Genomic DNA, 25,425 nt, shown 5'->3' on the forward strand with positions numbered 1-25,425 from the left:
TTTGCGGCGGGCTCTGGTGAAAACCAGTAGTGGCTTAGAACCGGTCCACTAGCACGGTCCACGCCAATCCCTCTCTGGCACAGAGGATCCACTACCTGCCAGCCGGCATCGTGACAGTAGATCCGGCCATGGATCCCGCTGAAGTTCCTCTGCCAGTTGTCGCTGACCTCACCACGGTGGTCGCCCAGCAGTCACAACAGATAGCGCAACAAGGCCAACAGCTGTCTCAACTGACCGTTATGCTACAACAGTTACTACCACAGCTTCAGCAGTCATCTCCTCCGCCAGCTCCTGCACCTCCTCCGCAGCGAGTGGCCGCTCCTGGGATACGCTTATCCTTGCCGGATAAATTTGATGGGGACTCTAAGTTTTGCCGTGGCTTTCTTTCCCAATGTTCCCTGCATCTGGAGATGATGTCGGACCTGTTTCCCACTGAAAGGTCTAAGGTGGCTTTCGTAGTCAGCCTTCTGTCCGGAAAAGCCCTGTCATGGGCCACACCGCTCTGGGACCGCAATGACCCCGTCACTGCCTCTGTACACTCCTTCTTCTCGGAAATCCGAAGTGTCTTTGAGGAACCTGCCCGAGCCTCTTCTGCTGAGACTGCCCTGTTGAACCTGGTCCAGGGTAATTCTTCCGTTGGCGAGTATGCCGTACAATTCCGTACTCTTGCTTCAGAATTGTCCTGGAATAATGAGGCCCTCTGCGCGACCTTCAAAAAAGGCCTATCCAGCAACATTAAAGATGTTCTGGCCGCACGAGAAATTCCTGCTAATCTACATGAACTTATTCACCTAGCCACTCGCATTGACATGCGTTTTTCCGAAAGGCGTCAGGAACTCCGCCAAGATATGGACTCTGTTCGCACGAGGCGTTTCTTCTCCTCGGCTCCTCTCTCCTCTGGTCCCCTGCAATCTGTTCCTGTGCCTCCCGCCGTGGAGGCTATGCAGGTCGACCGGTCTCGCCTGACACCTCAAGAGAGGACACGACGCCGTATGGAGAACCTCTGCCTGTACTGTGCTAGTACCGAACACTTCCTGAGAGATTGTCCTATCCGTCCTCCCCGCCTGGAAAGACGTACGCTGACTCCGCACAAAGGTGAGACAGTCCTTGATGTCTACTCAGCTTCTCCACGTCTTACTGTGCCTGTGCGGATGTCTGCCTCTGCCTTCTCCTTCTCTACAGTGGCCTTCTTGGACTCTGGATCTGCAGGAAATTTTATTTTGGCCTCTCTCGTCAACAGGTTCAACATCCCGGTGACCAGTCTCGCCAGACCCCTCTACATCAATTGTGTAAATAATGAAAGATTGGACTGTACCATACGTTTCCGCACGGAGCCCCTTCTTATGAGCATCGGATCTCATCATGAGAGGATTGAACTTTTGGTCCTCCCCAATTGCACCTCGGAAATTCTCCTTGGACTTCCCTGGCTTCAACTTCATTCCCCTACCCTGGATTGGTCCACTGGGAAGATCAAGAGTTGGGGGTCCTCTTGTTCCAAGAACTGTCTAAAACCGGTTCCCAGTAACCCTTGCCGTAACTCTGTGGTTCCTCCAGTAACCGGTCTCCCTAAGGCCTATATGGACTTCGCGGATGTTTTCTGCAAAAAACAAGCTGAGACTCTACCTCCTCACAGGCCTTATGATTGCCCTATCGACCTCCTCCCGGGCACTACTCCACCCCGGGGCAGAATTTATCCTCTCTCTGCCCCAGAGACTCTTGCCATGTCCGAATACGTCCAGGAGAATCTAAAAAAGGGCTTTATCCGTAAATCCTCCTCTCCTGCCGGAGCCGGATTTTTCTTTGTGTCCAAAAAGGATGGCTCCCTACGTCCTTGCATTGACTACCGCGGTCTTAATAAAATCACGGTTAAGAACCGCTACCCCTTACCCCTCATCTCTGAACTCTTTGATCGCCTCCAAGGTGCCCACATCTTCACTAAATTGGACTTAAGAGGCGCCTATAACCTCATCCGCATCAGAGAGGGGGACGAGTGGAAAACGGCATTTAACACCAGAGATGGACACTTTGAGTATCTGGTCATGCCCTTTGGACTGTGCAACGCCCCTGCCGTCTTCCAAGACTTTGTCAATGAAATTTTTCGTGATCTGTTATACTCCTGTGTTGTTGTATATCTGGACGATATCCTAATTTTTTCTGCCAATCTAGAAGAACACCGCCAGCATGTCCGTATGGTTCTTCAGAGACTTCGTGACAACCAACTCTATGCCAAAATTGAGAAATGTCTGTTTGAATGCCAATCTCTTCCTTTTCTAGGATATTTGGTCTCTGGCCAGGGACTACAGATGGATCCAGACAAACTCTCTGCCGTCTTAGATTGGCCACGCCCCTCCGGACTCCGTGCTATCCAACGCTTTTTGGGGTTCGCCAATTATTACAGGCAATTTATTCCACATTTTTCTACCATTGTGGCTCCTATCGTGGCTTTAACCAAAAAAAATGCTGATCCCAAGTCCTGGCCTCCTCAAGCAGAAGACGCCTTTAAACGACTCAAGTCTGCCTTTTCTTCGGCTCCCGTCCTCTCCAGACCTGACCCTTCCAAACCCTTCCTATTGGAGGTTGATGCCTCCTCAGTGGGAGCTGGAGCTGTTCTTCTACAAAAAAATTCTTCCGGGCATGCTGTCACTTGTGGTTTTTTCTCTAGGACCTTCTCTCCAGCGGAGAGGAACTACTCCATCGGGGATCGAGAGCTTCTAGCCATTAAATTAGCACTTGAGGAATGGAGGCATCTGCTGGAGGGATCAAGTTCTCCTGTTATTATCTACACCGACCACAAGAACCTCTCCTACCTCCAGTCTGCCCAACGGCTGAATCCTCGCCAGGCCCGGTGGTCTCTGTTCTTTGCCCGATTTAATTTTGAGATTCACTTTCGTCCTGCCGATAAGAACATTAGGGCCGATGCTCTCTCTCGTTCCTCGGATGCCTCAGAAGTTGAACTCTCTCCGCAACACATCATTCCACCTGACTGCCTGATCTCCACTTCTCCTGCCTCCATCAGGCAGACTCCTCCAGGAAAGACCTTTGTTTCTCCTCGCCAACGCCTCGGAATCCTCAAATGGGGTCACTCCTCCCATCTCGCAGGTCATGCGGGTATCAAGAAATCTGTGCAACTCATCTCCCGCTTCTATTGGTGGCCGACTCTGGAGACGGATGTTGTGGACTTTGTGCGAGCCTGCACTATCTGTGCCCGGGATAAGACTCCTCGCCAGAAGCCCGCTGGTTTTCTTCATCCTCTGCCTGTCCCCGAACAGCCTTGGTCTCTGATTGGTATGGATTTTATTACTGATTTACCCCCTTCCCGTGGCAACACTGTTATTTGGGTGGTCGTTGATCGATTCTCCAAAATGGCACATTTCATCCCTCTTCCTGGTCTTCCTTCTGCGCCTCAGTTGGCTAAACAATTTTTTGTACACATTTTTCGTCTTCACGGATTGCCTACGCAGATTGTCTCGGATAGAGGCGTCCAATTCGTGTCTAAATTCTGGAGGGCTCTCTGTAAACAACTCAAGATTAAATTAAATTTTTCTTCTGCATATCATCCCCAGTCCAATGGACAAGTAGAAAGGATTAACCAGATCTTGGGTGATTATTTGCGACATTTTGTTTCCTCCCGCCAGGATGACTGGGCAGATCTCCTCCCATGGGCCGAATTCTCGTATAACTTCAGGGTCTCTGAGTCTTCCTCCAAATCCCCATTTTTCGTGGTGTACGGTCGTCACCCTCTTCCCCCCCTCCCTACTCCCTTGCCCTCTGGTCTGCCCGCTGTGGATGAAATTTCTCGTGACCTTTCCATCATATGGAGAGAGACCCAAAATTCTCTCTTACAGGCTTCATCACGCATGAAGAAGTTCGCGGATAAGAAAAGAAGAGCTCCCCCCGTTTTTTCCCCTGGAGACAAGGTATGGCTCTCCGCTAAATATGTCCGCTTCCGTGTCCCTAGCTACAAGTTGGGACCACGCTATCTTGGTCCTTTCAAAATTTTGTGTCAAATTAATCCTGTCTCTTATAAACTTCTTCTTCCTCCCTCTCTTCGTATCCCTAATGCCTTTCACGTCTCTCTTCTCAAACCACTCATCCTCAACCGTTTTTCTCCCAAGTCTGTTCCTCCCACTCCTGTTTCCGGCTCCTCGGACATCTTCTCGGTCAAAGAAATTTTAGCTGCCAAAAAGGTCAGAGGGAGAAATTTTTTTTTAGTGGACTGGGAGGGTTGTGGTCCTGAAGAGAGATCCTGGGAACCTGAGGACAACATCCTAGACAAAAGTCTGCTCCTCAGGTTCTCAGGCTCTAAGAAGAGGGGGAGACCCAAGGGGGGGGGGGTACTGTTACGCCGAGCGCTCCGGGTCCCCGCTCCTCCCCGGAGCGCTCGCTTCACTCTCCCCGCGGCAGCGCTCCGGTCACGTCCTCTGACCCGGGGCGCTGCGATTCCGCTGCCAGCCGGGATGCGATTCGCGATGCGGGTAGCGCCCGCTCGCGATGCGCACCCCGGCTCCCCTACCTGACTCGCTCTCCGTCTGTTCTGTCCCGGCGCGCGCGGCCCCGCTCCCTAGGGCGCGCGCGCGCCGGGTCTCTGCGATTTAAAGGGCCACTGCGCCGCTGATTGGCGCAGTGGTTCCAATTAGTGTTTACACCTGTGCACTTCCCTATATCACCTCACTTCCCCTTCACTCCCTCGCCGGATCTTGTTGCCTTAGTGCCAGTGAAAGCGTTCCTTGTGTGTTCCTTGCCTGTGTTTCCAGACCTTCTGCCGTTGCCCCTGACTACGATCCTTGCTGCCTGCCCCGACCTTCTGCTACGTCCGACCTTGCTTTTGCCTACTCCCTTGTACCGCGCCTATCTTCAGCAGCCAGAGAGGTGAGCCGTTGCTAGTGGATACGACCTGGTCACTACCGCCGCAGCAAGACCATCCCGCTTTGCGGCGGGCTCTGGTGAAAACCAGTAGTGGCTTAGAACCGGTCCACTAGCACGGTCCACGCCAATCCCTCTCTGGCACAGAGGATCCACTACCTGCCAGCCGGCATCGTGACAATCCCCTTTAATGATGTTTTTACGGTGCATGATAAACAAAGAAATGTCCCTTATTTATGGGCAGACATAATGCTTGTCTTTCTTTTTAACAGAGATGTCACTTTTGATCAGTCGGTCCCCAATCGATTTTCCTTTCTTGTGTACATAAATCAGTAAATCTGAAAACAATTTCCCATTCTTTGGGGTAGTGCTAAGCAAGCCCCAGTTTTTTTTTTTTTTACCAAATTGCTTCTTTTATCATATGTGCCTACATATAAGATATAGAGGGACATTTATCAGTGTTTGCTTATGTATTCCTTGTTTTAGTACTTTTTTCCTTACTTTTTTTTTTTTGCTTATGTGCGACTTATTTATCAACTGGTTTCAGTCTGTTCATAATTTTCTTTCAGGTAAGCAATTTTTTCTTTTTTACTTTGGTAGTAGCTTTTTCTGCTCCATGTTTGAGCTGGAGTAAATTTAGTCAATTTTTAACCTTGTTGCGACTTTTTTTTTTGCGCAGCTGCGACTGTCGCAGTTAATAAACCCCTGACTACCCGTAGTCCATTTTAAAATTATTACTACGTATTTAAGTTTTGGTAAACTTGCTTTTCTCGCAAATGTCGCACGAAAAATTGCGTTGTCGCAGGTGCGACATTTGTGCGACATTTTTAGTAAAAATTTTTTTAACTAAATTGCTTGATAAATGTCTGTCATAATTATTGTCTTTCCTCTTTTTCTCTGTGTTTTCTTGGGCTCTTTTCACACTAGTGACTTTTCCGTTATTGAAGTTCCATCGCATGTTCCGTCACGATTTTCGGCAAAAACCTGCCGTTACAAAACCCCTGACGGCCGAGACTAAATCGCATTGAAACCTATGGGATTTTGTAACAGCACGTTTGCACCCATATATGCCCGTAATTCATTACGGACGTTATACAGTGACGGGACATCGTGGCGGAAAAATTACTGCCGAAAATCATGACGGAACATGCGACAGAACTTCAATAACGGAAAAATCACTAGTGTGAAAAGAGCCTTAGTTGTTGTCTTGCTAATTTACCAACCTCACTATTTTTCAATTTTTTGTCGATTATATCCATTTTCTGTAAACTTCTTAACAATTTTTTCACCCACTTTTTTGTATTCTTCATCTGTGCTAGTTAGGCCCTGTTCGCAAATGAATTGACTCCTGGGCAAACCTCTAAAAACTGTAGGAGAATGGTAACTATATTTATGCAAAATGTTGTATCTAACTGTTGGCTTTGTGTAAAGTGTTGTTTCAAATCCCTGTTCAGTTTTTTTTAACCTTGACATCTGAAAAATGTACATTATTAGCATCATAAGTTAGAGAAAATTTTATAGTTTCATGTAAACCATTTAACCGATCAAGAAAACGCAATAATGCAATTTCACTATCATGCCATAATAAGAACACGTCATCCAGGTAGCAAAGCCTGACAAAAAGAGGTTTTGGTCCTCAAATGATGTCATAAATACATTAGCTAGCGACAGGGCCACTGAGGACCCCATCAACACTCCATCTATTTGTAAAAAGTATTGTGTCAAAACGAAAATAATTCTTTGTTAAAACAAGCTTCACATACACATCCACTGCCCTCTTCCTGAGGGATATTAGTATAAAAAGTTTGAACGTCCAACGTACATAGGAAAGTCACGTCACTGCAAGGAATTTTTTTTAACTAACAAAAACTCTGTGGAATCTACTAAACATCTAGGCAGTTTTTTAACCTCTTTGTAAGAAATTGCCAACAAGAACCACAAGAGGCTGAAGCAGGGAGCCCGAACCCGAGACAATCGGGCGCCCTGGAGGCCTGTTGCGGTCCTTGTGGACTTTAGGTGATGTGTACAGAACAGGTACCCTGGGATAATCGGTAATAAGAGACTTTTTTCAGCAATCACACCATCTTGTAGACTCTTTATAATAAATGCATCCACCATCTTTTTACACTTACTAGTTGAATCATTTTTTAATCTCTTCTGATCTGCTAGCTGCCTATGGATTTCTGACACACAGTAATTTTTATCCATAACAACAATGTCCCCTCCCTTCTCAGTTCTTTTTATTACAAGGGAGGGGTCATTTTGCAGATATTTCAATGCTGTTTGTTCAGTTTTACTTAAATAAGACTTAACATAAGAAACATTAGACCACTGTTCTTCAACCTCCCTCAAAACAGTACTCGAAAACACATCTAGATTGGTATAAGTAATTGCAGGATAAAAAGTGGAAGCTTTATGTAGAGAGACAGGATTTTCTTCCAGAGGAGATACTCTTATTGGTGCCGAACGATTTGCATCATATAGAAACATCTGCATTCTTGTGTTTCTACAAAGTTTGTAAAACTCCACTTTAAAATCAAATTAAAATTTTTTGTTATCTTGAACAAAATTAAGCCCCTTATTAAGAAGATTGGTCTCGTCCTGTGTAAGTATACGATCTGAAATATTTATAACAAAGTCATTTACCTTGTCTTCATTGGTTTCTTTTTCTTTACTGCATTTTTTTCCTCTTCTCTTTCTTTTTCGGATTGTGTGGAGGCTTCTCCCATTGTCTCTCCTGTATCTGTTGTCAGTTGTGACTTGTCTGTGAGTAGTTGCTGGTATACTTTTGTTGTCTTATGTTTCTTTGTTTGCAGTGTTCTTCTGCACAGATAATCGTGCATATCTCGCTGAAATTTTTGTAATTTATTCAGTAAAGTCACCGTTTTCAGTCTCTCCTTTTCGTGCTTAATCTCACTTTGTAGCTGTTCATATTCTGTTTCTGTTTTTAATTCTTTTAATTTCATTTCAGTTTCTTTATTTTCTTTTTTAAGAGGTTCAATTGCCATCTGTAGACGTTGCACCGTTAGTAACATTAAATCTAACGAGTGTTGCTTATTCATGGCGTACTACTTTTGGTGAAAATCTGCATCGTCTGGAAGTTGGTTAGGGGTTAATCTACATCTTAACCCTCTAGGTATTCATTTAACTTTTAGGTATTCAGTCATAGTAGAAGCTTGAAAAGACTTGTCAGCATCTTTAGTGACAAGGCTGCACGCCAACTAAGTTTTACCGCAACGTTGAGTTCACATTCATGACATAACTTACGGTTTATGTAGAAATATTCTTATTTTATTCACTTTAACATTTTTCGCATGAAATGGTCTTGCAGGAGATGGATATAGCAGCAATGTAGAGGGCAGTGAATGTGTACGTGAAGCTCTTTCTAAAAATGCATCTCTTGACAACATTCCTCATGACATTATCAGACTTTGTTTTAACTAAGAATTATTTTAGTTTTGACACAGAATATTTTTTACAAATATATGGAGTGGCCCTGTCGCTAGCTAATGTATTTATGACATCTTTTTGCCAGGATTATTGAACGAGTCATCCACATGGCTTCGATGTGTTCTAATTATGGCATGATAGTGAAACTGCATTATTACGTTTTCTTGATCGGTTAAATGGTTTACATGAAACTAAAACATTTTCTGTAACTTATGATGCTAATACTGTACATTTTTTAGATGTAGAGTTTAAAAAAAAACTGAACAGGGATTTGAAACAACACTTTACACAAAGCCAACAGATAGAAACAACATTTTGCATAAATATAGTTACCATTCTCCTACGATTTTTATAGGTTTTCCCAGGAGTCAATTCATTTGCACACAGCGCATAACTAGCACAGACGATGAATACAAAAAAGTGGGTGAAAAAATAGTTAAGAAGTTTACAGCAAAGGGATATAATCATCAAAAAAGAGAATAGTGAGGTTGGTAAATTAGCAAGACAACAAAGGAAACGCACATTAAAAAAAGAGGAAAGACAATAATTGTATCTTATATGTAGGCACATATGATAAAAGAAGCAATTTGGTCAGAGAAACTATAAAAAAAAAAAAATACTGGGTATTTCTTAAAACTGCCCTCAAGTATGGGAAATTGTTTTCAGATTTACCGATGTATGTACACAAGAATGGAAAATCGATTGGGGACAGATTGATCAAAAGTATCATCTCTGTTAAAAAGAAAGACAAACATTTTGTCTGCCTGTAAACAAGGGACATTTTCTTATTTATCCTGCACAAACTGTAACAACATTATTAACCCCTTAAGGACCAAGCCCGTTTTGGCCTTAAGGACCAGAGTGTTTTTTGCACATCTGACCACTGTCACTTTAAACATTAAATTTAACTCTGGGATGCTTTTAGTTATCAATCTGATTCCGAGATTGTTTTTTCGTGACATATTCTACTTTAACATAGTGGTAAATTTTTGTGGTAACTTGCATCCTTTCTTGGTGAAAAATCCCAAAATTTGATGAAAAATTAGAAAATTTTGCATTTTTCTAACTTTGAAATTTTCTGCTTGTAAGGAAAATGTATATTACAAATAATTTTTTTTTATTCACATATACAATAATTCTACTTTATGTTTGCATCAGAAAATTGATGAGTTTTTACTTTTGAAAGACATCAGAGGGCTTCAAAGTTCAGCAGCAATTTTCCAATTTTTCACAAAATTTTCAAACTCACTATTTTTCAGGGACCAGTTCAAGTTTGAAGTGGATTTGAAGGGTCTTCCTATTAGAAATACCCCACAAATGACCCCATTATAAAAACTGCACCCCCCAAAGTATTCAAAATGACATTCAGTCAGCGTTTTAACCCTTTAGGTGTTTCACAGAAATGGCAGCAAAGTGAAGGAGAAAATTCACAATCTTCATTTTTTGAATTTTTACAAGGGGTTAAAGGAAAAAATGTATACTTATATTTGTAGCCCAATTTCTCTCGAGTAAGCACATACCTCATATGTCTATGTAAAGTGTTCGGCGGGCGCAGTAGAGGGCTCAGAAGCAAAGGAGCGACAAGGGGATTTTGGAGAGTACGTTTTTCTGAAATGGTTTTTGGGGGGCATGTTGCATTTAGGAAGCCCCTATGGTGCCAGAACAGCAAAAATCCCCCACATGGCATACCATTTTGGAAACTAGACCCCTTGAGGAACGTAACAAGGATTAAAGTGAGCCTTAATAGCCCACAGGTGTTTCACGACTTTTGCATATGTAAAAAAAAAATAAAAAAAAATTTCACTAAAATGTGTTTCCCCCCCAAATTTCACATTTTTGCAAGGGTTAATAGCAGAAAATACCCCCAAAAATTTGTAACCCCATCTCTTCTGAGTATGACTGTACCCCATAAGTTGACCTGAAGTGCACTATGGGCGAACTACAATGCTCAGAAGAGAAGGAGTCATATTTGGCTTTTTGAGAGCAAATTTTGGTCGGGGGGCATGTCGCATTTAGGAAGCCCCTATGGTGCCAGGACAGCTAAAAAAAAAACCACATGGCATACCATTTTGGAAACTAGACCCCTTGAGGAACGTAACAAGGGGTACATTGAGCATTTACCCCCCATTGGTGTCTGACAGATCTTTGGAACAGTGGGCTGTACAAAAGTTTTCATTTTCACGGACCACTGTTCCAAAGATCTGTCAGACACCTGTGGGGGGTAAATTCTCACTGCACCCCTCATTACATTCTGTGAGGGGTGTAGTTTCCGAAATGGGGTCACATGTGGTTTTTTTTTTTTTTTTTTGCGTTTGTCAAAACCGCTGTAACAATCAGCCACCCCTGTGCAAATCACCTCAAATGTACATGGTGCACTCTCCCTTCTGGGCTTTGTTGTGCGCCCCCAGAGCACTTTGTGCCCACATATGGGGTATCTCCGTACTCAGGAGAAATTGCGTTACAAATTTTGGGGGGCTTTTTTCCCTTTTACCTCTTGTGAAAATGTAAAGTATGGGGCAACACCAGCATGTTAGTGTGAAAAATGTAATTTTTTACACTAACATTCTGGTGTAGACCCCAACATGTCCTTTTCATGAAGGGTTAAAGGAGAAATAGCCCCCCAAACCTTGTAATGCAATTTCTCCCGAGTACGGTGATACCCCATATGTGGCCCTATACTGTTTCCTTGATATACGACAGGACTCCAAAGTGAGAGAGCGCCATGTGCATTTGAGGCCTAAATTAGGGACTTGCATAGGGGTGGACATAAGGGTATTCTACGCCAGCTGTTGCAAAACTCCAAGCATGCTTGGACAGTCAATGGCTGGGAGTTGCTGTTTTGCAACAGCTGGAGGCTCTGCTTTGGAAACAGTGGCGTACCGGACGTTCTTATTGGGGGGGGGGGGGTACTGTGTAGGGGTACTGTGTAGGAGTGACCGTATATACTCGAGTATAAGCCGACCCGAGTATAAGCCGAGACCCCTAATTTCAACCCAAAATCCCAGGAAAAGTTATTGACTCGAGTATAAGCCTAGGGTGGGAAATACATCACCCCCCCCCATTGTCATCATCCAGACCCGTCATTAACATCCTCATCATCATCACCGCCTGTCATCATCCAGACCCTCATCATAATCATCACCTGTCATCATCCCCTTGTCATCATCCCACACATCCCCCCCTTCATCATCCCCTTGTCATCATCCCCACCCCCCTTCATCATCCCCTTGTCATCATCCCCACCCCCTTCATCATCCCCTTGTAATCATCCCACACCCCCCCCTTCATCATCCCACACCCCCCCCCTTCATCATCCTCTTGTCATCATCCCACACCCCCCCTTCATCATCCTCTTCTCATCATCCGCCCTTAGTGGTCTTCAACCTGCGGACCTCCAGAGGTTTCAAAACTACAACTCCCAGCAAGCCCGGGCAGCCATCGCCGGCTGGGCTTGCTGGGAGTTGTAGTTTTGAAACCTCCGGAGGTCCGCAGGTTGAAGACCACTGCGGCCTTCGACATCCTCCAGCCCCCTCTCACCCCCCTTTAGTTCTGTACAGTACTCACCTCCGCTCGGCGCTGGTCCGGTGCTGCAGGGCTGTCCGGTGAGTAGGTCTTCCGGTGGGATAGTGGTTCCGGGCTGCTATCTTCACTGGGGGCGCCTCTTCTCCGCGCTTCCGGCCCGGGAATAGAGGCGTTGCCTTGACAATGACGCAGAAGTACGTTGGCAATGAACGTACCTCTGCGTCGTTGTCAAGGCAATGCGACTATTCTGGGGCCGGGCCCGAAGCGCTTAGAAGAGGCCTCCCCGGTGAAGATAGCAGCCCGGAACCACTATCCCACCGGACCACCTCCTCTCCGGACAGTCCTGCAGCACCGGACCAGCGCCGAGCGGAGGTGAGTACTGTACAGAACTAAAGGGGGGCGAGAGGGGGCTGGATGATGTCGAAGGCCGCAGTGGTCTTCAACCTGCGGACCTCCGGAGGTTTCAAAACTACAACTCCCAGCAAGCCCGGACAGCCGATGGCTGCCCGGGCTTGCTGGGAGTTGTAGTTTTGAACCCTCTGGAGGTCCGCAGGTTGAAGACCACTGCGGGTCGAGAGTTCACTCGAGTATAAGCCGAGGGGGGTGTTTTCAGCACGAAAAATCGTGCTGAAAAACTCTGCTTATACTCGAATATATACGATATGTGTATGTGTAGTGTTTTTAGGGTACAGTCAGACGGGCGGGGGATTACAGCGAGTTTCCCAGTGCAAAATTTGCTGCATCTCAAGCTTGCAGCGAGAAACCCACTGTAAAACCCTCGCCCATGTGAATGTACCCTGTACATTCACATGGGGGGTGCACCAGCTGTTGCAGAACCACCACTCCCAGCATGCATGGTCTGTTAGTGCATGCTGGGAGTTATAGTTTTGCAACAGCTGGAGGCACACAGGTTAGGAAACACTGAGTTAGAAACAGACAATGTTTCCCAACCAGTGTGTCTCCAGTTGTTGCAAAACTACAACTCTCAACATGCACTGACTGTCCAGGCATGCTGGGAGTTGTAGTTCGGCAACATCTGAAGGGCCAGATGTTGCTGAACTAAAACTCCCAGCATGCCTGGACAGTCAGTGCATGCTGGGAGTCGTAGTTTTGCAACAGTTGGAAGAGCACAGATTGGAGACCATTATACAATGGTCTCCAAACTGGGGCCCTCCAGAAGTTGCAAAACTACAACTCCCAGCATGCCCAGACAGCCTTTGGCTGTCTGGGCATGCTGGGAGTTGTAGTTTTCAGACTCCTAGAAGCAGCAGTGAAGATCTGAGGACCATGCATCTGAGGACCATGTACTTACCTGCCGGTCTCACCGCTGTTCGTCCACGTGGCCGCCAGTCCCCGCGTGTTCCCCCCCCCCCCCCCCTATGCCGCAGGTCCCCGCGAGCCCCCGCAGCCATCTTCCCCCGTTCTGCCCAGCTCCCTGGGGCGGGCAGTGTGGGGGATCTGAACTTTCACCCCAGGTCACTGTGATTGGTCCACAGGGACCAATCACAGTGATCGCTGACCAGGACCATCAATGGATGGTCCTGGGGGGTGAAGCAGAAGTTATCTCCTGCTGGAAACAGCGGGACTTCTGCTGGTTAACCCGTGCGATGCTGCACATCGCCGGGTTAACTGAATGTCATTTATAAACGTCGGGATGCGAACGCACTGCACAACCCGGCGTTTATTTATGACATTCTGCGGGAAGGGGATGTAGTACAATGGAATAAAAGTGGGTATTCAGACCTCAAGGAACAGTTAGTGAGATGGTGGTATGATTGGGGGGTGATTTGCAATAAAATGGGATGTGATATATATTATAAGACTGGAGATGCCACTGGTTATACAATATAATCGAATTCATACAACAATACAATAAAACGCTGTACCATGAGCAGGGCCCTTGCTACAGGGTCAGAGACTTACAGATTAAAGGAAATAGATTAAAATAAGTTATAAAATATTATAAATATACATATTGATAAGATGCATGGGAATTTTGCCACTTGAGTTGAGAATGTTTTTATTTTTTGCAATATTCAAAGCTTGGCAGCGGTGCTGCAAGGTTGTGCTGTGTCTGAAATGTCAGATCCTAGTATTGCAGAAAATGGGATGCAGGAGAACTGATATTTGCAGTCAATACGCAAAGTGGCACAGGTATGTCCCCAGCCTGCTGGATGGAAAGTACTTGCTATCCTGGAGCGGTGCGCAAGTTAATGCGTGCCATCCAGAAATCGGACCACGTCTTACCCGGCAGACAGGCAAGTTCCATCACCTCCTACCGCATTAACTTGCGCACTGCTCCAGGGTCGCAAGGAACTTTCCATCCAGCAGGCTGGGCACATACCTGTGCCACTTTGCATATTGACTGCAAATATCAATTCTCCTGCATCCCATTTTCTGCAATACTAGGATCTGACATTTCAGACACATCATAACCTTGCAGCACTGCAGCCAAGCTTTGAATATTGCAAAAAAATAACTTATAACTTATTTTAATCTATTTCCTTTAATCTGTAAATCTCTGACGGGCCCTGCTCAGGGTACAGCATTTCATTGTATTGTTGTATGAATTAAATTATATTGTATAACCAGCGGCATCTCCAGTCTTATAATATATATCACATCCCATTTTATTGCAAATTACCTCCAAATCATACCACCATCTCACTAACTGTTCCTTGAGGTCTATAAATTCTGTGATAAATAAGACCTCTGTCTAAAAGGAAAAAATACCTTTACTTTCTTACTAAAATGCTGTCTCTCTTCTTTTATGTAATTGTTAATGTAGAATAAATGGCATTTTTATTCTTTTAGTTGCTCACCCTCAAGTGATCTAGAAGTATTTTTGCATGGCTTGGGCTTGGAACACCTGGCAAGATTATTTAAGGTACAATTTGGTTGATTGATTAAATGGTCCGTATTGTTTCAAACAACTTTGATAGCATGTGTGACTTTAAAATTTTGCTAATGAGGTGACCTACCAAAATGCTACAAGTCTTGGCCTCTGGGTGTCTTTCTCCTTTCCCTGCAACGTGCTGTCCGTTGCTTGTAAGGGGAAGTCTGTCTCTAGTAACTGACCGCAACACATAACACAGAAAGTGGGGGCAAGTCTTAGCTACTGCTCTGCAAGAGAAAGACTGTGTACCTGCAAGCTGTGTATGTTCAGAGAATCTGTCTCTGAAAGGTAAATCAAGGTTTTCCTCTCATATAAACAGCAATAATACTTCAGTGATTAGTGCAACCTCTTCCTTGCTGTATGTACATAGTTCTGCCTCCTTATCTAATTTCTTACTTCCTCCATATAGTCTGCAGGCTAGTTTTCAGAATCAGCTTGATGCTTAGTGCAATTCCTTTCTGGTTGTGCTGCTGTGTATTGTATTTCTTGTCACACAGCATCTTACCGAGCCAATATACAAGTAACCATTTCTCCACCACATGCCTTTTATAGTTCAGCAGAGCACACCTCAGTTTGGTGCATTTTCCTTTAGTACTATGTCATGGCAGATAGTAGTTGTTGCTGTGATTGATTCTCCTTTTATTGATGTGTGTCTATATATAATCAGGTTTGGAATGCTCTCATAGTCTAACCATCCTTTTTTTTTCTCCATATGATTTGTCTTGCCTATGACCATGTCTGTTCGAAAGCTATGCCATGGATGCATTCTTAACATTTTGAAATAAAGCTGCAGGTGCTAGAAACCCATTCTAACACAAGGAAAATGTTCAAAGGGAAGCTAATAGGACTAAAATGAGTTAGTACTTACTAAAATTTGTCTCTTCATTGTCAAGATATGGCCACCATGATAAAATGGTCATTCTGTTTGGTGCGCGATGGATCCAGGAGCCAGGCTCGCTGAGCTTTCCCGCCTCATACTGTATGCCGAGCTATTAGACAAAACTATTTAACAACAAATTAACCCAGAGGGTTATATAATCTCTCTATTGCATATGTCACACAAATATATAAAACTTAGCCTTTATTGAACCAAATAATATATGTGAGGAACAAACGTATTTTAAAAACGCAACTCCAATCCCATCATTGTGTCAATGAAACAAGCCAGTGGGTCATGTGGGGAACAACCCAGTTCCCGGATCCACCCAAAGGGCAATAGTATTTCCTTGAATTGTAATATAGACCTCAGTTCTAAGGCTGAGTTATTCAATCTAAGGTATCTGCAAGGCTAGAAGGATACAATAATCCCTATTGACCACTAATATGTGTGGTAGTAATCATGGGTCCTGGATCCCCCAAGGGTAAGGAGGGGGGGGGGGGAGAAGGGGTTGATACTGGGAAGTTTGAGTGGGTAGCACCCACTCCTTGCTGTGCACCGCAGGAGTGGGCTATTTTTAACGCTATTTGTATTTGTTAATTGGAATTTAACTATAGATGTGGTGGAGTTGCTGATTAAAAACACAAACTTTCACACCCCTACATTTTTCACCACTTCTGTGGCTTCATCAGGGAGACAACTGACAGCAATGCAATGTCAGTGCCAAATGATCCTTTTTTTATATGATCTCTCTCTAGCTATCTAGCAACATTAGCCAATTGCCATACATCTAACTATGCTCCAATCCACCTCATCCTCTTATGGATGCTCCCACCAATAATAATCTCTTATACTTCTTCTAATGTCTACTGGCCAAGTATTTTTTTTAGGAGTACGGAGGGAGAGGAGGATCTGAGAGAAACTAACCCTATGGAGGACAAATTACATGTCATAACTTTGTCCAAAAAAGTACTGACACAGGATGAAATAAAAATACTCTCTAAAGGTCTCTCCTTTACACCAACCCCCAATTTTGATTTATTTTCCTGGGTTAAGGATGTGAACATGTTTGGCCGCAAGTTAGCACTACACAAATACCATACCATCCAAGCGCGAACAGAAATGGGTATACGTTTGAGAGATGAACAGGTAGTTGATACACTTACCTCTCTCTTGGAAGAGAATAAGAATGGTCCACCGATGCCGAGAGCTCCTTTCTCGAATCTGAAAAAGAAAAGTAGAAATACCCCACCATTAAGCCAATATAACAACATAGATACTTTTTGTCCAACTAGTGACACAAGATCTAGGCAAGATCAAATACAGTAAGACCAACTAATTTGAGTATGTCTGAATGGGGGGGCTCTACAATCACTTCAGAAGGATAAGGAGATCGAGATTAAAGCCGCGGACAAGGGGGGGGGGGGGGGGGAACGTGGTCGTCCTTGATAAGGACGACTACGTTAGGATGGTTATGAGACTATTGAATGACCGGTCTACTTATGAGGTGCTAACCTCGAACCCTACAAATACCTACCTGACTGAACTGAAAGTTTTACTCATCAAAGCAAAAGACGATCAACTCATCACCGACTAAGAATTCAGGGTCCTATTTAACCCAGCCCCCGTCATGGCAACGTTCTATGCACTACCAAAGGTGCACAAAAAGGTCTCACCAATCCCAGGGAGACTGATTGTGTCCGGAAATGAGAATTTGACGCAGGAATGCAGTCGCTACGTGGACCAAATCTTATCTCCATTTGTCCACAGTTTACCCTTGTATCTGCGAGATGTATGTAAACTAAATGATGTCGCTGTGCAGGGCGGTTCATGTCTAGCGAGTCTGGATGCGAAAGCCCTGTACAGCAGCATCAGACACGAATTAGCTTTAACCTTTTGGGGATGAAGGGCGTATGCATACGCCCTTGCGTTCTGGTACTTAAGGACGAAGGGCGTATCCATGCGCCCGTGGGAATTTCGGTCCCTGCTGCGCGTCGGGCGGGGACTGGACCGGGGTGACTGCTGATATCGATCAGCAGGCACCCCGCGCAAATGCCTAGGGGGGTCATCAGCCCCCCCCCATGTCGGCGATCGGTGCAAATCGCAAGTGAATTCACACTTGCGATTTGCGCCGATTCTGGGTCATACCGGTCTATGGTGACCCGGAATGTAAGGGGGATCGCAGTTGTCCATGACACCCACGATCCCTCTGAAGGGATAGGAGTGAGGTGGCAGGGGTGCCACCCCTCCTATCCCTGCTATTGGTCATCAGAAGCAACAACCAATAGCAGGGCGGGGGGGGTTAACTTTCGGTTTCCCCGTCCCGTCCACCCACAATAGGTGGGGCAGAACGGGGGACCGGGCGCCGAAGTCTACTTACCCGTCCAGAGGCAGCGGGCGACAGTGATCTGCGGGTGGCGATGTCGTGCGGCAGAAGAGTACGGCTCCCTGGATCCTACGGAAGCCGGTAAGTTGCCTAGCAACATCTGGAAAGCTACAGTCTGAGACCACTATATAGTGGTCTCTAACCTGTAACCCTCCAGATGTTGCAAAACTACAACTCCTAGCATGCCCAGAAAGCTGTTTGTGCATGCTGGAATATGTAGTTTTGCAACAGCTGGAGGCTTACAGTTTGAGACCACTATACAGTGGTCTCTAAACTGTATCCCTCCAGATCTTGCAAAACTACAACTCCTAGCATGCCCAAACAGCTGTTTGCTGTCTGGGCATGCCTGGATTTGTAGTTTTGAAACATCTTGAGGTCCACAGTTTTGAGATCACTGTGCAGTGGTCTATAAACTGTAGCCCTCCAGATGTCGCAAAACTGCAAATCCCAGCATGCCCAAACAGCAAACTGCTTTCTCAGCAGGCTGAGAGTTGTGGTTGCGTACCTCCAGCTGTTGCATAACTACATCTCCCAGCATGCCCTTCGGTGATCAGTAAATGCTGGGATTTGTAGTTTTGCGACAGCTGGAGGCACACTGGTTGGAAAATACTGAGTTGGGTAACAGAACCTAACTGAAGGTTTTCCAACCAGTGTGCCTCCAGCTGTTGCAAAAGTACAACTCCCAGGATGCACGGTCTGTCAGTACATGCTGGGAGTTGTAGTTTTGAAACAGCTAGAGGTTTGCCTCCCCCCCCCCCCCCCCCCTCCCATGTGAACGTACAGGGTACATTCACACAGGCAGGTTTACAGCAAGTTTCCTGCTTCAAGTTTGGGCTGCGGCAAATTTTTCGCCGCAGCGCAAACTCCTAGCGGGAAACTCGCCGTAACACGCCAGTGCGAATGTACCCTAAAATCAATACACTACACTAACACATATTAAAGGGTAAAACACTACATATACACCCCCTTACACTGTCCCCCCCCCCCCCCCCCCAATAAAAATGAAAAACGCATTGTACGGCAGTGTTGCCAAAACGGAGCCTCCAGCTGTTGCAAAACAACAACTCCCAGCATTTCTGGACAGCCACTGACTGTCCAGGCATGCTGGGAGTTTAGCAACAGTTGGAGGCACCCTGTTTAAGAATTACTGGTGTTGAATACCCCTTTGTCCACCCCTATGCAATCCCTAATTTAGTCCTCAAATGCGCATGGCGCTCTCTCATTTCGGAGCCCTGTCGTATTTCAAGGAAACATTTAAGGGCCACATAATGGGGTATTTCTGTAATCGGGAGAAATTGCACTACACATTTTGGGGGGCTTTTTCTCCTTTTACCCCTTATGAAAAGGAAAAGTTGGGGGCTACACAAACCTGTTAGTGTAAAAATGTTTAATTTTTTTACACTAACATGCTGGGGTTGCCCCATACTTTTTATTTTCACAAGCAGTAATAGGAAAAAAAAGACCCCCAAAATTTGAAACGCAATTTCTCCTGAGTACGGAAATACCCCATATGTGGGCATAAAATGCTCTGCGGGCGCACAACAAGGCTCAGGAGTGAGAGCGCACTATGTACATTTGAGGCCTAAATTGATGATTTGCACAGGGGTGGCTGATTTTACAGCGGTTCTGACATAAATGCCAAAAAATTAATACCCACATGTGACCCCATTTTGGAAACTACACCCCTCACGGAACGTGACAAGGGGTATAGTGAGCCTTAACACCCCACAGCTGTTTGACGAATTTTCATAAAATTTGGATGGGAAAATTAAAAAAAAAAATAGTTTTCACTAAAATGCTGGTGTTACCCTAAATTTTTTATTTTCACAAGGGAAAATAGGAAAAAAGCCCCCAAAATTTGTAACCCCATTTCTTCTGAGTAAGAAAATCCCCCATATGTGGATGTAAAGTGCTCTGCTGGCGCACTACAATGCTTAGAAGATAAGGAGCGCTATTGGGATTTTGAAGAGAAAATTTGTCCGGAATTGAAGGCCACGTGTGTTTACAAAGTCCCCATTGTGCCAGAACAATGGACCCCCCCACATGTGACCCCATTTTGGAAACTACACCCCTCATGTAATGTATTAAGGGGTGCAGTGAGCATTTACGCCCCACAGGTGTCTGACAGATTTTTGGAACAGTAATTTTTCATTTGCACAGCCCACTGTTCCAAAGATCCGTCAAATGCCAGTGGGGTGTAAATACTCACTGCAACCCTTATTAAATTCTGTGAGGGGTGTAGTTTCCAAAATGGGGTCACATGTGGGGGGGTCCACTGTTCTGGCACCACGGGGGGCTTTGTAAACGCACATTGCCCCTGACTACCATTCCAAACTAATTATCTGTCCAAAAGCTCAATGGCGCTCCTTCTTTTCTGAGCATTGTAGTTCGCCCGCAGAGCATTTTACGTCCTAACATGGGGTATTTCCATACTCAGAAGAGATGGGGTTACAAATTTTGGGGGGCATTTTCTCCCATTACCCTTTGTAAAAATGGTAAATTTTTGGGGAAAAACTGCACTTTAGTGAAAAAAATTATTTTTCTCATTTACACTTCCGATTTTAATGAAAAGTCGTCAAACACCTGTGGGGTGTTAAGGCTCACTGGACTCCTTGTTACATGCCTTGAGGGGTGTAGTTTCCAAAATAGTATGCCATGTGGGGTTTTCTGCTGTTCTGGCACCATAGTGGCTTTCTAAATGAGACATGCCCCCCAAAAACCATTGCAGCAAAATTCACTCTCCAAAATCCCATTGTTGCTCCTTCCCTTCTGAGCCCTCTACTGCGCCCGACGAACACTTGACATACACATATGAGGTATTTCCTTACTCAAGAGAAATTGGGTTACAAATTTTGGGGGGCTTTTCTCCTATTACCACTTTAATTCAACTAAAATTAAAAAACTGGGTGTACAAGAACATGCGAGTGTAAAAAATGAAGATTTCGAATTTTCACTTTGCTACTATTTCTGTTAAACACCTAAAGGGTTAACAAACTTACTGAATGTCATTTTTGATACTTTTTAGGGGTGCAGTTTTTATAATTGGGTCATTTGTGGGCTATTTCTAATTTGAAGGCCCTTCAAATCCACTTAAAAACTGAACTGGTCCCTGAAAAATTCTGATTTTGAAGATTTTGTGAAAAATTGGAAAATTGCTGCTGAACTTTGAAGCCCTCTGATTTCTACCAAAAGTAAAAACATGTCAGCTTTATGATGCCAACATAAAGTTGACATATTGTATATGTGAATCAATATATAATTTATTTGGAATGTTTATTCTCCTTACAAGCAGAGAGCTTCAAAGTTAGAAAAATGCTAAAGTTTCAAATTTTTCATCACATTTTTGAATTTTTCACCAAGAAATGATGCAAGTATAGACGGAAATTTACCACTACCATAAAGTAGAATATGTCACGAAAAAACTCTCTGAATCAAATTTATAAGTAAAAGCATCCCAGAGTTATTAATGCTTAAAGTGACGGTGGTCAGATGTGCAAAAAATTCTCCCGTCCTTAGAGTCATAATGGGCTCCGTCCCCAAGGGGTTAAAAGCAGTCACTCATTTTTTGAGCACTAGGGGCACACAGTATTATGCACACAATGACTTTGTTTTATCACTTCTTCATTTTGTTCTCTCATAATTTCTTCACGTTTAATGGTAAATATTATCACTAAAACAAAGGGATCGGCAATGGGCACGGTGTGTGCACCCACTTACTCTAATTTATTTCTTGGGTGGTGGGAAGACACCATTGTATTCACTGAAGAGAATCACATATTCACTAAGCACATTCTTTTTTGGGGTCGTTTCACTGACGACATTTTGATTTTGTGGGATGGTGGTGGGGAACTTTTTAACAAGTTTGTTTCTATTTTGAATCACAATCAGATACGGATGATGTTTACATCTGAATTCGGTCATAATTCTATAAATTTCCTAGATCTGACTATTGAAATTGACAGCGGCGGCTGCTGCATCCAAACGTCAATATTTCGTAAAGAAACAGCTGTAAATAGCCTTCTTGAATGGGGTAGCTAGCACCCAATACCACTCAAAAAGACACCTGAGGAAAGCCATTGGTAGAGCGAAAGATACACCTAGAATGGATCTTCTCAGGAGTGATGAGGACACAAGGATAGAACAGAAGGTCATCCGATGTATTGGCACGTAGGATAACAGGTCAAACCAAGTGATGAACATCATGAGGAGGTATTGGCCGATACTTACAGCAGATGAGGACTTAAAGACAGTAATACAAGCGTCTCCCAGTGTCACTTATCGGAGGGGATCTAATTTAAGAGACATGGTAGTCCATAGCCACTTTAATAAACAGAGGACAGAAACATGGCTTTAAAATCCGAATACAAGCACATGTCCCTGTGGTCAATGTTCATTTTGTACATACGTCACCCGGCAAAAAGAGTTCAAAAATCCAGCAGATGGTCTGATATACAAATTATATTACTTCGTTAACTGCAAGAGTAAGGGCGTAGTATATATATGTAGCTGTACATGCCCTAAATTATATGTGAGTAAAACCCATAGTTCAGACGCCGAATTTCAAAACATCTAAGTGGGATTAAACGGGCAGACACTCCATTAGCCCGACATGTTAGAGAAAAGCATGCATATGACCCTAGCAGCCTGCGGTTTTGGGGACTAAGACAGATCAAATTGGGTCCGAGGGGCGGTGATCTCGATAAGATCCTCCTTAAAGAGGAATCTAAATGGATTTTTCGTTTGAATACCCTGAGTCCCCTTGGCCTCAATGAAGGATTTAACTATACGGCTTTCATTTAATGATAGGAGGAGAGAGTACAATTGAAGTACAGCCTAAAATATGGCACTACCAGCCATAAAATTCTCATATAACATTATCTAATAATAAAATAAGAAAGATCCAGAGTGTAGAGGAATTTGAGAGGTCTGTGGTTATGAGCCTTTCTAGCAGTAGAGCACATGAACATAGAATACAAGAAACTACTTACCTGTAAGATCCTCGAGAGTGCCCATCGTCCGGAGGATTCTTGGTGTTTCCCTCGTCCGTTCTTCCCACCCCAGCAAGGAGTGGGTGCTACCTACTCGTAGTAGCCAGTATCCCCCCCCCCCCCCCTCCTTACCCTTGGGGGATCCAGGACCCATGATTACTACCACACATATTAGTGGTCAATAGGGATTATTGTATCCTTCTAGCCTTGCAGATACCTTAGATTGAATAACTCAGCCTTAGAACTGAGGTCTATATTACAATTCAAGGCAATTATATTGCCCTTTGGGTGGATCCGGGAACTGGTTTGTTCCCCACATGACCCACAGTTTTGTTTCATTGACGCCATGATGGGAGTGGACTTGCGTTTTTAAATACGTTTGTTCCTCACATATATTATTTGGTTCAATAAAGGTTAAGTTTTATACATTTGTGTGACATATGCAATAGAGAGATTATTTAACCCTCTGGCTTAATTTGTTGTTAAATTGTATTGCCTCAGCATATGTCATTGGGCCGTAAGGTAGTAGTGTAATTAGACAAAACAATACACCCGAACTATGAATCCCCATTCTAGTTATCACCTAAACATGTTATGATGGTGCTAGGGTCTCAACAACAACAATTACAGTATAGCTCTAGAAAACTATATGATTCAAAGAAAATGGAGCAATAACTACTGAATCAAAATTGTACTTTTATTAGATGCTTTATAAATACAGGGAAAATAGAAAGTTTTAAAAACAATAGTGTGAAGCAGTGGGGCTTAATTAGATACAGTGTAGTATGTCTTACAATAATTCAAAAAAATGAGAGGGATGCTAGAAAGCCATTTGTAAGGCTTCCATTAAACAGTCCTGAGTACTGAGTGGACTGGTCGTCTTTAAAGTGCCTGACTGTACAATAGATGCATAGAACATAAGATCATAGCAACTCACCCATTTAGGTATGCCACACTATGCCTTGCCATCTTATACATATTAATTTTTCTTCACTCTTACATATACGGTATATATATATATATATATATATAATATAGTAAATTTGAGTAGCCGTATTAGTCCAGTATTACAAGATACTGCAACATTTTTTGATTTGCATGTAGATAGATAGATAGATTAGTTAGGAGTAGCCGTATTAGTCCAGTGATGCAAAAAGCAAAATCATCGGTAGTTGCAGTATCTTGTAATACCTTTTTTATTGGACTAACAAGATTATGAAGAGACAAGCTTTCGGGATTCCTCCCTTTATAAAGTCAATATATATATGATGAGTGAGCATATATGTGAGTGATACCTCATTTTCCTCCTGTTCACCTGTACTATAACCTAGTGTATTGTGTTTAGTGCGGGTGGACAGCCTGTCAGTTTTCCTTTAGGGTACGTCCACACATACAGGATAGTGCGCAGATTTGATGTGCAGGATTTGTCACTTCCGATTAGAAGATGTGCTCAGTCATTTAGTTTACATTGAAATCTGCAGCAGAAAATCCTGTGCATCAAATCCTGCGCATCAAATTCTGCACATTAAATCTGCGTACGTGTGAATGTACTCTTAAGTGTCTGCAGCATGGAGCACGCTCTGCAGTCCCTCTGTAACTGCCGTTGGGAAGCATCTGCAGCATATTTAATGCTGCGGATGTGCCGTGTGACCCTGGCCTACACAACATGTTCCTCTTGTTAGAATTTAAACCCAGACTGCACAACTGGCTGCACGCACTGCACAACTGAGCCACCTTGCTGAATTGAACATTTCTTTTGAGTGACAACCTTTTATTCCATGTTAATGCACATTTTTCAATAAATTGTTTTTTCTAGGAAAATGATTTAACTTTGAGACAACTTTTATGTTTGGAAGAAAGTGAGTTTCAAAAGGTAAAGTAAGTCTGAAAGATTTATGTAGCCAACACTTAAAGTATTGTTAACCCTTTTTTTTACGTCTTAATTTTTCATCTATCCTGATCATTTTGTGCTTGTGCTGAAAGCTTCCTATGTCACGCCCCCTCCCATAGGCTTGCATTGACGGGGCGGGGCGTGACATCACACGGGACGGAGCCTTGACGTCACAACGCTCCGGCCCCGTGATCGACAGTAATCGGACCTGGAGCGAACACGCTCCGGGGACTGATTTTAGAGGGGTGCAAGATCACGGGGGTCCCCAGCGGCAGGACCCCCGCGATCAGGCATCTTATCCCCTATCCTTTGGATAGGGGATAAGATGTCTAAGCGCCGGAGTACCCCTTTAAATCACAATACCTAACCAAATCTTAGAAAGCTGCAGCATATATTTCCTGAGTATAGCATCTCCCAAAAGCATGTTCCTGTCCAATAGCATTTATTACTTTGCATATGATTTAGAATAAAGCATCAAATCATTATAAGAGCTTTATCATTCAACTGTTTGATTTAAAAAATGTTAGAGCTCATTCTATTGCCTATTTTTCG

The 25,425-nt window shown here is 44.1% G+C and overlaps 1 protein-coding gene across 4 annotated transcripts in view; it reads left to right on the top strand.

Annotated features, from left to right (window-relative positions):
* The window catches only part of ASZ1 (ankyrin repeat, SAM and basic leucine zipper domain containing 1), a 323,240-nt gene that overhangs the window by 160,533 nt on the left and 137,282 nt on the right, over positions 1-25,425 (top strand). For all 4 annotated transcript variants that reach the window (XM_056573848.1, XM_056573849.1, XM_056573846.1 and 1 more), the window contains exons 8-9: positions 14,650-14,722; positions 24,799-24,855. In XM_056573848.1, the coding sequence (XP_056429823.1) occupies positions 14,650-14,722; positions 24,799-24,855 (130 nt within the window). The remainder of the gene's footprint in view (positions 1-14,649; positions 14,723-24,798; positions 24,856-25,425) is intronic.

This window comes from Hyla sarda, chromosome 4 (genome assembly GCF_029499605.1).
Source record: "Hyla sarda isolate aHylSar1 chromosome 4, aHylSar1.hap1, whole genome shotgun sequence".
In the NCBI taxonomy this organism is placed as follows: Eukaryota; Metazoa; Chordata; class Amphibia; order Anura; family Hylidae; genus Hyla; species Hyla sarda.